This window comes from Lygodium microphyllum, chromosome 30, assembly GCF_053477565.2.
Source record: "Lygodium microphyllum isolate KBCC chromosome 30, Lygodium_microphyllum_v1.1.10, whole genome shotgun sequence".
Taxonomy (NCBI): Eukaryota; Viridiplantae; Streptophyta; class Polypodiopsida; order Schizaeales; family Lygodiaceae; genus Lygodium; species Lygodium microphyllum.
The window spans coordinates 79,633,306-79,648,694 of NC_141164.1; the positions used below are offsets into that span (position 1 = coordinate 79,633,306).

At 39.3% G+C, this 15,389-nt stretch overlaps 1 protein-coding gene and 1 non-coding gene across 3 annotated transcripts in view; one reads left to right on the plus strand and one right to left on the minus strand.

Moving 5' to 3' along the window:
• Positions 1–382: 382 nt before the first annotated feature.
• On the plus strand, positions 383–455 carry TRNAA-AGC (transfer RNA alanine (anticodon AGC)). Its single transcript has one exon. It is a non-coding gene; the product is annotated as a tRNA-Ala (tRNA).
• A 12,780-nt stretch (positions 456–13,235) lies between these two features.
• LOC148010027 (mediator of RNA polymerase II transcription subunit 33A-like) overlaps positions 13,236–15,389 on the minus strand; it is a 72,528-nt gene continuing 70,374 nt past the window's right edge. The window contains exons 11-12 of one of the 2 annotated variants that reach the window (XM_087672691.1): positions 14,921–15,130; positions 13,236–14,815 (exon numbers count right to left, since the gene is read on the minus strand). In XM_087672691.1, the coding sequence (XP_087528817.1) occupies positions 13,680–14,815; positions 14,921–15,130 (1,346 nt within the window). In that variant the 3' untranslated portion in view covers positions 13,236–13,679. The remainder of the gene's footprint in view (positions 14,816–14,920; positions 15,131–15,389) is intronic. The other variant, XM_087672692.1, reaches the window with a different exon arrangement.

Genomic DNA, 15,389 nt, shown 5'->3' on the forward strand with positions numbered 1-15,389 from the left:
TAGTTTTGCGCATCAAATATGGAGTTGCGATCCAAGGTTGAGATACTCTCAAGATACAAATACCTTGAGAGGGGTTAGCTCCACGGAAAGGTATATATAGTTGCCATACCAATATTAGATAGGCCATTGAGCGGCAATTTATATTTAGTAGAACAACATGTGAAACCTTAAAGATCTATAAAAAAATTCAGCCTTTTCTGGATTCTTGGCTGCAATCAAAGGCGTTTTAAAGGCCACAGTAGCTTCACAGACAAGAAGAGAGGTCCGCGTAGTCTAGTCTGTTAACGCTAGTTGGCGAACGTACATTTGGTATAATAAAAATATTTGATGTGCAGGCGCTGTATAAGTGTTAATAAGTATTTTTGGCGAATTTCTTCATCTCGGGGATGTAGCTCAGATGGTAGAGCGCTCGCTTAGCATGCGAGAGGTACGGGGATCGATACCCCGCATCTCCAAGTCCCTTTGAACTTTTGGCCACTGCTGTTGTTCCTTTGTTTTTATCGTCACTCACGTCAAAGAAAATCGTGTGGACGTACCGAAGTTAAAGAGTAACTTGAAAATCGAATTCATGTACCCTGCAGTCGCACAGTGGCAGACACGTGGCCTCTTCACACTTCACACTTTCAGCAATCTAGGAAGTCAAGTCCACACTTCGCTAGTCTTTGAGAGCATCGCGTAGACATAAACTAGTTCTACAAGTCCCATGCAAATTGGGCAAAATATATATATATGGCTTTGGATTATTTCAATATGAAAATCTACTAGGACCAGTATATGACACTTCTACTTTAGGTGAACATGCTTCTTTACGGTGTTGCAACAAAGGATGAAAACCTACTAGGACCACAACATATCGCTAACCATATCAATTAGTTTTTATATTGATAGACCTATGTTCACCAGTGAACTATGCTAAAGATCAAGGAGTGCATCTGACAACATAGGTGCCATTAGCAAAGCAGGAACAAGAGGCGTTATAATTCTCTTTGTAAATGCGATAACCAATGTATATATTTGAATAAATATTCACATCATAGACACGAATGAGGAGGAAGCCAAAAGCCAACTTCCTAGCAGCGGCCCAAACAATCTTGTAAGAAGCTTTGGAATATCTATACCTGGAGTAAACAATCCTTTATATCCTTAGCATTGACCTTTTGCACCTTGACAAAGAGTGCCACAATTGCCATGCTTACTCTTTTATGAACTAAGAGCTCTTCGAGAGTTTGAGATGCTATCATGACTAAGACAATTATAGAGAGAATGTGATTAGGTTGTAGCAAGGCTAGAGCTACCCCATTCTTGCACCTCGCAAAGCATAATATTTAATACCATATAGCACAAGAAATTGAAAAGGTAATTGAATAGAGATACCTATATATGCTCTTGAAAGACTGTGATTTCTCCTTTACACGAGTCCAAGTGTTACATTAAAACGGACGAATGTTTTAGATCAAATGTTTATTTGCAATAAAAGCACCCATTGAGTACTAAGGTGGGTTAGATTGATGCCTATAAGTTGAACCTTTTATAGTGGACAACTAACGTGATCTGATTATTGCTACTACGACTCTTATGTAGGGGAGAGGAGGCCCAAAACATATTAGGGATCCATAAAGAAAGATATCTTTAGAAAGGAAAGGAATAAATGAGACTGATAAAGGTTGATGCAATTCCACCACAATGTAATGGAGATATGTAAATTATTCTTCTGTATTTCAGAATGAAATTATAAGCATATCAAACGTAGAAACACTCAATGAACGCATATTGGAAAAAGGTATGACCTTACATGAATGTATGATTAATTAATATTTACAAGCAATAAGTTAAGTGATAATTCCACCCTATAGATAATGTCTAGTACTATGGAGGTGGCATAACATCACTTGTAATTACTCCATGAGCTTAAAAAAGGTTTGAAGGTCCATGCCATGATCTTTGTCTAAACAAAATGTATCGTGATCCAAACTACATAGGTGACTCTAATCCATAATGGCAATGGCTTTTATGCATCTAGGTTGTGCGAGCATAAAGTGCACATCCCTAAGAGAGAGAGCACGGATTGATGAGTCAAGACATGTGACTCTTATCCAATCCTAACAATCTTAGGTATACATAATTCTCATTTTCTCTCTTTTAAAAAAACCGTGACCTCTTTGTTGAGTGGTTTACAGTTATAATAATGAGATCTTTGTGTAAAAAATGCTCACTATATGTCATGAAGTTTTACATGACAAGTAAGATTTGCATAGCTTGTTATCATGAACAATGAAAACTTTAGTTTTAATTTGATTCGCATGGTTTATTACTATGAATAAACGGGTCTTTTATACGACAGCTCTTTGAGATACCTTCTAAAGAATGGCATGTCATTTAATTCTAGATCATCACACATTTACATCTTCTCCTCTCTACCAAGCTCCAAAATACCTCCAAAGTACTCCAAAAAGTTTGAATTTCTCACAAAAACTACAAAGATAGTCACAAAAACATCAAATGAAAGACTCGCTTTTTAAAACTCCCCTTGTATGCATCTTGAATGCATTTGAGATCCACTATATATATCTATCACTAGAGAGTGAAAATGCTACCTCCACCTTGAGCATCAAGCAATGCTCTGGACCTCCCGCTTTACTGAGCCTAAATGAGCCTTGTCTAAAGTCAACTCTAGTTGAAGTGCCTCAAGATTAACTTATAATGGTTGAGGCTGGTTTGTCAAGTCACCCTCTTCCATCAATATGGCATCCATTAGTGAGTAATTCTAAAACTTCACTGAGTACCTCCTCAAAACTTTACCTATAATCTTCCTTTCTTTATGTGCCAAAATCTACTTAGGTACCAAAAAATCATATAGTTCCTCAACCTCTTGCTAAATTTCAATAGACATATCACGTGGCACATCATTATGAAAAGGCCACAACAAGCTCATATTAAAACCATCATGTATCTATATTTGGAGGAAATTTCAGCCTATTTACCACATCACTAATATTTTCCAATGCCTAAAAGGGCCTATGATAGCGTATATTGAGCTTTGGATACAAGTTCTCCATGCCTTCATTCTTTTCAACCTAGCCTTTTCAAATCATAGTAATATCCCCTTTTCAAAATCTAATGCATGTCTATGGTGATGAAATGCCTTCTTTGCTTCTATTATGACCTCTGAAGTACATGTTTAACCTCTTGGTAGGTTACATCCATGATTTCTACACACCAATCAATCACCATCCATTTATGGATGGAAGGATGAATAAAATTTATGTGTGGTACCCAAGTTTTCAAACAACCCCTTTCAAAAGAAACTGGTCATCCAAGGGTCTAGATTACTCATGATTGACTCAGGCATGCCATGGTACTTAAATGTATGCTAGATAAGTATCCATGCCATATGATGAACATTGATCTTTTTCTATACAATATGAAATAGGCTTGCTTTCTAGACTTGTGTATGATAGTCCAAATCCCATCATTCCTTATATAGGGGTCATCAAAACATTAAAAGTGAATTCCATAGCAATGCTCTACCAAAGCTTATTAGGTATAAGAAAAGGATGCAAGAAGCTTGGAACCTTCTATCTATCATACTTGACCTTTGGACATACAATGCATGTGTTTACAAACTATTACCTTCTACCTATCATACTTGACCTTCTAACATACAATGCATGTGTGCACAAATTGCTCAATGTCATGTCTCAAAACTGGCCAATTTATCATGTAAGCACTTCTTTTATTGGCCAATTTTTATCATGTAAGCACAAATTTCCTTTTTAATAGAGGTAGTAGAGGTAGAGACTTGCATACAGGGGAGTGCGGCTCTCAATCATAACATTTGGCCTCAACACCTTTATGACACCCACCCCCCCCATGCATTATCAAAAAGGTAGCACAAAGTGCTCGTGCTAGCATTGCAAATTTGATCATAAACATTAGCTAATATTTATGATCAACTTGGCTCATAATCTCATCCTGCTAGACCACACATCATGGCTCATTAAGCTTCCTTTATTCATTTGCTTACCTTTGAGCTTTAGAGGCATGCATTTGTGCGTAATTAGCTTCTCTTCAATAATTGACACATTCAAGATGGAATAAGATATTTGTTAGTTTCTCTTACAAGAGAAATAAAACTTTTGATTTGCCAATTACATTCAGGCAAGTGATGACCTTCTAATTGTAGTGCTAATAGAGATGCCTTAGCCAAGGTGGTTTTCTTTTCAACATCCAATTCTTGTAATGTGAGACTGAGTCTTGTTGTTAATGTATGATATTGTGCATGTTTACATGTGCACAATTGTGCATCTAATAATTGAACACATTGTAGCATTTGCAAAAATATCAAATGAGTTTGTCATAAAGGCGCAAAGACAAGGGGAAAGAGAAAGTGCAGGAAAAGTCTTCTCATCGCAGCATAGTACCTGCTAAGTCAAGTGTTAAAATAGAAGAGATCAATGTTATGCAGCCCGAGGATAGTGATGGGGATTATATCCTTGCAGCAACTTCATCTAGTGCTTCATAGATGTTAGAGATGCACTCTATGTATATATAGTATTGGCTCTTAGACTCAAGTGCGTCCTTTCATGTGATACCTTGCCGAGAGTGGTTCCATTCATACCATTGTTTCGAGTTCTATGCGCTTGGGTGATGACAAGTCTCTTGATATTGTCGACATTGGTGATATTAAGCTGTAGTTTCCTTCTGGTAGTAGTTTTGTTATGCAGGATGTACGTCATGTACCTACATTGACACGCGGTCTCGTGTCCACTGATGGACAACTTGATGACACAGGATATCATGTATCTTTTGGAGACTCTGCATGGAAGATTACTCGTTGCAGGCTTGTGCTTGCGAGAGGTGCCAAGGCTAGTAGCCTCTACCCCTTAGTCTTTTCTGGATCTATAGTTGATCATGCTTTGTCCGTGGTGTCTTTACCTCGTGTATCTCTTTGGCATGCCCGTTTGGGGCACATGTCCATTAAGGAAATGAAAATGCTTTCTAGTTTTTGCAATACTTACCACCCCATGACTATTCTCATTTTGATTATTGTGATCATTGTCTTTATGGTAGGAAGACTAGATCTATGCATAAGAAGTCTGGTATGTCACGCATGAGTGAGCCCTTGGCTTTGGTTCATTATGATGTCTATGGGACCATGCCCTGTCAGTCTTTGGGTGGTGCGAAGTATTTTGTTACTTTCATAGATAATTTTCTACCTAAATTATGGGCTTATTCCATAAAGCAAAAGTCCGATGTATTGGCAGTTTTTCAGAGATGGCTTGCTTTGGCAGAAAACCAGTCCGGGCATAGGCTAAAATGCCTTAGGGCAGATAATGGGGGTGAATATGTATCACGTGCTTTTGAGTAGTTATGCGATGAGATGGGTATTAAGCGTTAGTTGACCGCCCCTTACACCCCTCCCCAGAATGGTATGGCTGAGCGGATGAATAGGACCATCCAAGAAAGGGTTCACAATATGCTTAGCCATGCAGGCCTATCCCAGCACTTTTGGGCTAACACAGTTATGACAATGTGCATATCAATAATAGATCACCCTGTAGTGGCATTAATTGACAGGTTACATAGGAGCTATGGAGAGGAAAGCCTCCCTCCTATGCGCATTTACGTGTCTTTGTATGTGAGGCATTCTTCCATGTACCCAAGGACAAAGAACAAGCGTAACAAGCTAAATCCTAAGAGTGTTAAATGCATATTCCTTGGTTATGGAGATGTAGGAGAGATGGGTTACCGTCTATGGGATCCGCAGGTGCGAAAAGTCATCCGTAGCCATGACGTAGTCTTCCATGAAGACAAGATGCATAGGAAACCTGAGAGAGTCGTGTAGATACAAAGGGTTATATTTCAGAAGAAGCCACGTGCTCCCATACAGTTAGCTAGACAGCTTGTAGCAGTTGCAGATGCACATGGCCAGGGTGTTGGACAAAATGTTGGGCAGGGAAGCAACAGAGCCTACAGTGGGGCATTCTACTAGAGATAGATGCCCACCTAAGATAATTGAGCCCTCCATGCACTATGTCTTGGTTGGTTACAAATGCAGGAGAGCCTCTAAGCTATGATGAGGCTATGCACAGGGGTGACAGTCACTCCTGGGAGAGGGCTATGCAATCTGAGATGATAGACTCCTTGCATAAGAATATGACTTGGGATTTAGTTTCCTTGTCTACTGGCAAGAAGGCTCTACCATGCAAGTGGGTGTACAAGCTAAAAAGTACCCCTGGATACCCCAAGCCAGCATACAAGGCTAGATTGGTAGCAAAGGGTTTTAAGTAGAAGCATGGTGTTGACTTTGATGAGGTCTTCTCTCCTGTGGTTAAGATGACCACCCTGCACTTAGTCTTGACTTTTGTTGCACGGCTTGACTTGGACTTATACCAAATGGATGTCAAGACGGCTTTCTTACATGGGAACTTGCATGATGAGGTTTACATGAAGCAGCCTAAGGGCTTTGCAGAGCTTGGTAGGGAGCACCTAGTGTGCAGATTGAAGAAAAGTCTTTATGGCTTGAAGCACACACCTAGGGAATGGTACTATAAGTTCGATGCTTTTATGTAGTCATAGGGCTACAGTTGTAGTGTTATGGATCTGTGCTTGTACACGAAGAAAGCCCATGATGGATCTTTTCTTATTTTGGTACTCTATGTGGATAACATCCTATTAGCAAGGAAAGCTCATAAAGAGCTAGATGCTCTTAAGGCTCACCTCAAGAAGAGCTTTGAGATGAAGGATCTAGGATAGGCCTCTCACATACTTGGTATGCGCATTAGACGTGACAGGCGCATCAGGGACTCCTCTACTTGTCACAAAGGGAGTACATTCATAAAGTCCTTGAGCACTTCCGCATGTAGAACGCGAAGCTTATTGGTTGTCCTTTGCCTTCTTATGTGAAGGTATCACAAGCCAATTGTCCATAGATAGATGAGCAAAGGGCCGAGATGGCCAAGATTCCCTATGCATCTACACTGGGGGCAGTCTTATGTATGCCATGATAGCCACTCGTCTAGACATTGCATTTGCAATTGGTATTGTGGCATGCTATATTGCTACACCTGGCAAGAAGCATTGGGATGTCGTGAAGGGTATCATGAGGTACCTGAAGGGCACTACAAATATATGCATATGCTATGGTAGCCATGATACAGGAGTCGTGGGATACACTGACTTTGATTATGTAGGACATGTAGATAGTAGGAAGTTACCTATGCTAGAGGCATTGTCTCTTGGATGTCCAGGGTGCAGAAGTGTACGGCTCTTTCTACCACTAAGGCTGAGTATGTTGCAGACCACTGAGGCTTGCAAGGAGGCCATATGGTTAGGCCGTTTGGTTCATGACCTTGGTATTGATGCTATCTCTACACTGCATTCGGATTCTATGAGTACTATTCAACTAGCCAAGAATGTGGTCTTCCATGCGAAGATGAAACACATTGAGATGAGGTATCACTTCATACGTAGTGTCCTTCAGGACAAGTATGTTGACCTTGTCAAGATTTCGACTGGACCATAATCATGCAGATCTACTCACCAAAAGCCTCTCTACGGAGCGCTTTGCCTTCCTCAGGATATTGATGGGCGTGAGATGAGATGACATCTTTCCTCATCCTATTGTACATGTGTACATGTTGTACTGTCTTTTCTTTTTTCCTTTTCACTCCTCACTGGGGCAGATTTTCCTTTAAGTGGGAGGTTATTGGGGGTAAACGCACCTCCACCTAGCCGCCCGTGTATTACTACACTGACAATACTCGCGCCTGCACACTACAAGTAATGGGCACCCCCATCACCGTCACTTTATTCTTTATTCTTTTAGTGACAAATGAATAAAGGGAAGGCCAATCACACATTGTGACTATTGGAGTTCTCTCTCTCTCTCTCTCTCTCTCTCTCTCTCTCTCTCTCTCTCTCTCTCTCTCTCTCTCTCTCTCTCTCTCTCTCTCTCTCTCTCTCTCTCGCCATAGCTCTCCAGTGCAAGCAACAATCCTTCTCACCTTTCATTTAGATGGTTGCAACACCATATTTGCCTATACAAGCTAAGAAATGGCTAGTTGGGGTTTGTAGAGGTTAATTGTAACCTTTCTATGCAGGGAATAATGAGGAGATATTGTTGTTGTAGGTCACTAGTTGATTTTGGCCCCTCATATCCATCACAAATAGTCCAACCATTAGGCAATAGCATCTAAAAGGTGGGTAGCATTAGTTGACTACATCTTGGGTAAGCAACAACTCTCTAAAGCCTCCAAGCTATTGACAACAACATCTTTTGTTATGAATCGTAGTGATAGCAAATCCAATTCATTTCTAGCAAGAGAATTGGAAATTTTCTATGTCATGAGCTTTCTTTCTCATTTACTAACCAGCCCTCAACCATTTTCAGCATTTGGTGAAGGCCAATTGAAGAAATTGCTATTGAAACCCTAATTTACAACATCAATCAAGGTTTCTCAACCACCTTGGGAACCATGCCCTTTAACTAAAGACCTCATACTCGGTATATCAACTATAGAAAGAGAATTTATAGCAAATCTAAGGGGTAATCCCATTCTCCATTATTGTGATGTGCATGCAAGAATTTAAAGACCCAATATTGCACAGATTAAAGGTGAATCAAGGGGAAAATTGAAGATTTTGTGGCCATTTATGATCACTATATTAAAGATTGAGGGATATCATCCCATATGTTGGTGTACTTTAACCTTAAGTAATACGAGCTAAGCAATACTGCAAGAGGTGTCAATTGTTGGGGCCAATCATGTGTCAATTGTTCAACACTAATTGGTAAAGTGTATGTTTTCTTCCACCACTGTTGCTAAGAAGAAAGGCTAGTTTCATGGTTCCATTCCTGAAATATGTCAACTTCTTTGAGTAGGTGGTAGAATTTCATTTTTGTTGAAATTGTAATTAGCTAAGTGCCAATCAGCAAGCATGTTATCATATAGTGAAATGGATTCAATTATGATGTTGTCTCAGAATCTAAAGGTTCACAAAGCATTGGATAAATTGCAATGCCTAATCTTGGGACATGCACACAACATGGGCAACAAGTAGATAATGTTGGTATTGACCAAGAAGCACGTCCTGCAAGGCATCAAAATAATAATGACCACCAATGAGACAAAGATGATGATGATAAGTTGGAGACTTAGTTGAGAACATTAGATGGTATCTTTGCCCAATCAGCTAAGGATACTTGGTTCATGCAAATTTTAAGCTCCTCAAAGAAGGACAACAAGGGCAAGAAGATATCAGCCTCTAGACCTTTGACACAAGAAGGAGTTCCCAATGAGAGATCCCTTACAACCTCAAGATGCACCAAATGTTGATAATGACCACAAAAAACAATGCAAGTGGGGCAAGCTTCACAAATAAAAGGCCAACATGATAGTACCATTCCAATGAGTTTTGGACAGCAAGGCATGGATGCAAATATGAGGCACTCAAGATACTTTGGTGATGGATCTATCTTCCATGTGATCGTTGGTCAAGGACTATCTATGAGTATGTACAGCCCAAATCCTTATGCTATGAATCAAATAATGCATGGAATGCAATGACCAATCTATCTAGATATGGCAAGTGGAATGCAGAACCCCATGTATAATAATATTGGCATGATGCCTAGGGCACAAAGTGGCATATATAAAAATATATATGCACTCTCTAGTGTGGATGGGACTTAAGGAATAGGTGCCAATCATGAAAATGCTTCATATGGTGTTGTTCATGATACAAATACAAAAAAATATACCTTTTTTTTTAATTGTTAGTTTATGATAACTTGACACCAAATGATAAAGGAAAAGAGCATGATGAGGGTGGCAAAGGGGAGAAGTTTGAAGTGTTTAGTGGTACACAAGATAGATTGAAAGAAACTTCCTTTCAGCACTTTGATGTAACCTATTCAAGAGGCAACTTCAATGAATCATCCAAGATCCGAAAGGTAACTTTTTTAAAGGGGAATGCATTGCAATTGTGGTTAACACTCTTGATGCAAGGTAGAGCATCATCAATGTGTATTCAATTTTAAGCCAATGTTTGCTCTCACTTGGTTGATGAGTATCTTACAAGTATACATTATGATTGCTTGGCATAAGTTGGATGGTATTGCAATGTAATAACCTTGAACACTATATAACAAGGTTTGTAAGGTATTGCTACCAATTAGTTCTTCTGATCCTAAAACCCCCCCCCCCCCCCCCTTGAGCAAAATGAGACATATCATTGTGTCTTTTCCAAAGAAATCATGGATTTTTGCATAAAAATGACAATGGTAGCATGTCACAACCCATAGGGACGGCTTATATAGTAGATACTTTGTTGCATGGGAAGTCTAGGTGCTTCAAGGATGATAATCAAAATCCATGTGACAAGTAATTTCAAGGCTAATAAAAGGAGTAGGTCTTAAAATATTTATGTGAGAGGAGCCCAAAGCAACAAGGAAAGACTTGGAAAATAGTTGCCTAGCACAAAGAATTGATGATTTTTGCAAAAAAAATTTGCCTATGAAGAGCAAGGACACATGGCAAGGGATTGTTCTAAAAGGAGGCAAGTTGGTAATGTTGAAAATACAAGGGATCCTAATTAAAGAAGGTCTAAACCCCATAACTAATTTGGTTCTAATGCGATTGACAATCAATCGAATGATGATGCAATGGAAATTTGTAGAGCATGGGAAAAGCTTAGAGATCAACATGTATTGATCTTCTTTGATAATGGAGCATTTTACCCCTACTAACATGACTACTTGACTAGGCATCACAGAGGATGAGATGGGTCCTAAAAAGTGTATGGTAATGCATGTGAAGGCCATGCAAAGCCCATTACACCTCTTATTAGGAAGCCACGCTTGCACATTGAGAGTTGGACAATGCAAAGTTCTTCATAGACCCATTGCAAGGTTTTGATGTATTACTTGGTATGACTTCATGTCATCATGTGCATGCAATGATTCTCTCATGACAAAGTCATTACTATTATTCAACATAAGGGCAAGACCATACTCTAAATGTTAAATTGAAAGGGGAATCTATCCCTATTGTATCAGTGTGTGCCATCTCGAAAGTAATGAAAAAAAACACTTTCAACATACTAGGTTTTTACTAAGGATAAATATGATAATGAAAATTTTGGGAATGTATCTAAGTTGGACACACATCACATTGCATTTCTGAAGATGCATGTTGATTGCTTTCCTCAATCACTAGTTCTTGTGCTCCAAAAATATCATTCTCATTATTGCATTTTCATGAGAGGCTACCATGATTTGCACTAGTATTTGTGTGATATTGGCCTAACATGTAATGTTTGCCTAGTGATTGTGCATATCCAACATACATTATGTGATATCTCCTTGAAAGGCTTAAAGGATGGATTGAGAAAAAGAAAAAATAATTGGAACTTCATACAATTGAGTTCTTGTACATTGATGTAAAGGGCATTGGAAATGCTAAAGTCCAAGTTTAGATTTCTGCTAAAGAGATGGGATATGAAACTCGAAAATCTTCTGCAAAATGGTTGCAACACGTCTAGTGATACATAACCATGATCATAACACATGAAGATTCATTTCTACATGGCTAAATATGAGAGGCAATGTTTGGTTTATGTAGCTCAATCACAAATAGCAAGTCTCAACAACAAGCAACATAACTATGAATGAGATGCATGTTGCAATACTAGAAGATGGTGAGATGTCTCAAGGAGGGCAAGCTAAAGGAGAAATGTCAAGGGAGGAAACAACTCAAAATGAAGCTAAATCAAAATATAATATTGTTAAGTGCATGTACAAGCATCTCCAACAATAATTTATGTAAGGTGAACATGAAGATTATCTAGATGATGTAGAAACAACTTGATGCCTTTAAAGGGAAGAGTGAATGGATGTATACAAATACACAAGTTTAGTGTAAAGCATTTTGAGACGTTTCAAAATAGGTTCCTTAGACTAATTGTAGATATATAATATGTTGAGGACATTATAGTTTTCCAATTCCCTATTTCATTTGTGATTGTGTTATGTTCTAGTTTGAGATGACAATGAGCTGTATGATTTTTTGTTAAGTACCTAATGCAATTGGGCATCATGCTTTGTTTTGAGATAGTAGTCTTGTGTTGAATCATTTAAACTTGGTACTAACATGTGATGTGCAATCAAGGTGGGGAAGAGGGTCTATGAAATACAATGGAAAACCCCTTCTCCCATCCAAAAGAGGGATCCAAAGCAACCACATTTAACTAGTGAAAAGGTTCAACTCATTTGCCCTCTTAGTACGTTGACAATAATATTGGCAATGATACATATATGCAATACAATAACTTGCAATTGAGGGTTTGGTATCTTCTTCCCTTGTCTTGAAAGTTTCAATCAAGTGAAAGGATAACAAAAACCTTCTCTATTACAGTGCAAGGGATTCTTGACCATCTTCAACAATTCTAGACAACATGCATCTTCATCTTGTTGAAAAGATTCCTCACAAGATTTCCTCTCAAGCTCTTAAGATATGAATGCTATCACGTTCACTTACTTTGTCAAAAAGTTTTTTGCTTAAAGATGAAATCAGATCAAGAATTCCTATCATGCAAACACATTTCTCAATCCTTGTTTGTTATTTGCTTCATCAAAGGTTAATTCAATTTCAATGCTTGTAAAGTTTTTTGCAAACCTAATGAGTATTTTTGAGAAAGTATTGGAATTTGAAAGACGCCTCAAAGGTATAATTGTTCTCCCCCCCTAATGAGTATTTTTGAGAAGGCTCACTGCTTTGCAGTGTCTGTGGACACTGGGAAAGGCCTTTTCCTAACACTTTCATGGTAGCTCCAAGGATCCTTGCTGAGGAAAAACAGGGGCCGAAAAGTTGTCTACCGCTATGTGAAAACAGGCTAAGCTTTCCTATTTCTTTCACAATAGATATGAAAACGTCTAGAAGTTATTTAGTTTACGTTACAATTCCGCAACTCATCCATAGCCTCCTAAGTTTTACAGTATATTGACCTTTGCTTTATTTACCTCTGCCCTTACACACGCCTTATAACTCTATGCAAGCTGGAGTGAGATGTACCTTCCCTCCTCTTAATAGGTTCACAGAAAGTCTACAACTCTATGCAAGCTCGAGTGACAGATGTACCTTCCCTCCTCTTAATAGGTTCACAGAAAGTCTGCCTTGAGATTTAGGAGTGCTTTGCTTGGGCTTTCAGATCACCCATTGACCCAAGATAGAGGAAAGTAGCGTCTTGCCTTTCTATACTTGTTTAATTAAAGATGATGCTTACACTTATCTACAAGACTTTCTTTGATCATTTTGTATACAATAAACCTGTTTACACCTCCCTTTTAAAAAAGCAGCCTTATGATAAATTTTACGCATTGTTTTTCTGTAAAATGACTATCTTAGCGGCTTTCCACAACACTCAGTTTAGTGTTTCCCGTGAACCTTGGAATTCAACCATGGTATCTGTTTCAAGACCTTGAAGCCCTTGAATCTCATAATTCAGCCAACTGATCCGTACATAGACCTTGAAGAGAAAAAGTTCCCTAACTCTGGTTTCACTTGGCCAATGGTGTATCATACCATATCAATGGCAGATTCTATTGCTAGTTATGGTGTTAGTACTACTATCATACTAGTAGCATTCAGGTAACAACACAGGTGTACTTGTTTCAGCTGTCAAAAGGTACTAAGAGTCAGCTCAGCTGCTGCACCCATTGCTAAACAGCCTCCGCTTTCAAGCAAGGCAGCAGCAAGGTCATGTTCATGCCACATTCGAAGTGCCCGAGCTATTCTTTTCAATGTGTCTACCTGAACATCTGATACCCATGTGGATGCAGACGTTAACATCAAAGATACAAAGCTGAGGATGTATCCTTTCCAAGTACCTGGCTCACATGACAAGGACACCTTCCCATCGAGTGCTGTGGCTAAGAATTCCATGTGCACACCAAGTGCATGGACCCGTTGCAAACACCTCTCTTCAGCTTCTGAAGTACCCCATACAAGTAACCCTGCTAGAACTGCAAGGTTTGCTACAGCATAGCCTTCAAGCAATGCACCATGCCCACTCTTCCCCCCCACAAGCTTTTCTTTAGTTTTATCTCCAGATAGAAACCAAGTCGGTAAAGTTTCTGTGTATAACAGCTGCACCAAGGTTGTACCACCAGACACAAACAGCAAACCAGCAGCCAATGCTGATGCCTGAGATATCTTTGAAACTGTTGTTGCAAGTGATGGAAACAATGATCGCAATGAAGGTCCATTTTTGCAACCAGCTAAGTGCTTAAGCTCCTTTCTGGAAACATCAAGTTTTTGCACAGAATCCAATAACACTGCAAGGATTTCCCATGGAAGAAACATCAAGTCATGTAGACATGAGCACATGTGGAGATACAAGATGCCTGGAGGAACTGGAAGTCGGCCTTGAGGAGTTGCATGAGTCCAGTTACTGTGGCCCAACAGTGCACCAACTCCCCCATGAACTGTGAGTTTAGAATGTGAACTGCTCAAGCCTAACGTGATCGCAAAGCAGCTATGAAGTAGCTCCACAATTGTGGTCTTATCTAACTTGAAAGTGCTTTCCAAAGCTCCAAACACAATGTAACTATGCCATCGACGGACTTTCTGGGCCCATAGTGCTGCAACAACACACATGCTCGGCCAAGAGCTGCCACTTGCTGCATACTGTAAGGCTGAACCAGCAATGTTTAAAATTGTCTCTGTATTTTTATCCACTTTGAACGTGATTGTCAAACTCACCAGTGCTGCTAGTGGGAGTGGAAGTGTCACATGGAAATTTCCTGGTATGGTTTCTGGTATAATTGAGAGAATAAGTCCAATAAACAACCTCGTACTATTCAATCATAGAATTTTTCTCAACTGACAAGTTTCATGCAGAAAGCTCAAGATCCTTTTACCTGTTACTGATTTGGGCACATTAATCCCAGTAGCTATAAGCATATCCCTCATCTCTGCTTCTATAGAGGACAGAAGATGTGGAGAAGGGGTAGGCCAATCCTTTCCATTCATTGGTACTGGCTTCCATGGACCACGTGCCACTTCAGCAGCTAAGTAACTCACAATACTGACAATGGATGCAGGAAGGAAATCCACCAAATCCTTCAGCCCTTCATGAAGATGGAACCAATGTTCAGAATATAGAATAAATGCGATGCTCCTATGCAGTGCTTTGCAAACTCAAGTGATAGAAAATGTAAATGTGCACATGCAATGTAGGGATGCATGAAATGTTTGCAATCTTGCATCTAATGTATGATAAAGAGAAAGTGTGCTAAATTTGTAATACACTTATTAACACATTGCTCTATCAATCATGCATGTCCAAGTTAGGCCAAATTCAACCATCAAAGGCCTCCAGCAGAAAAT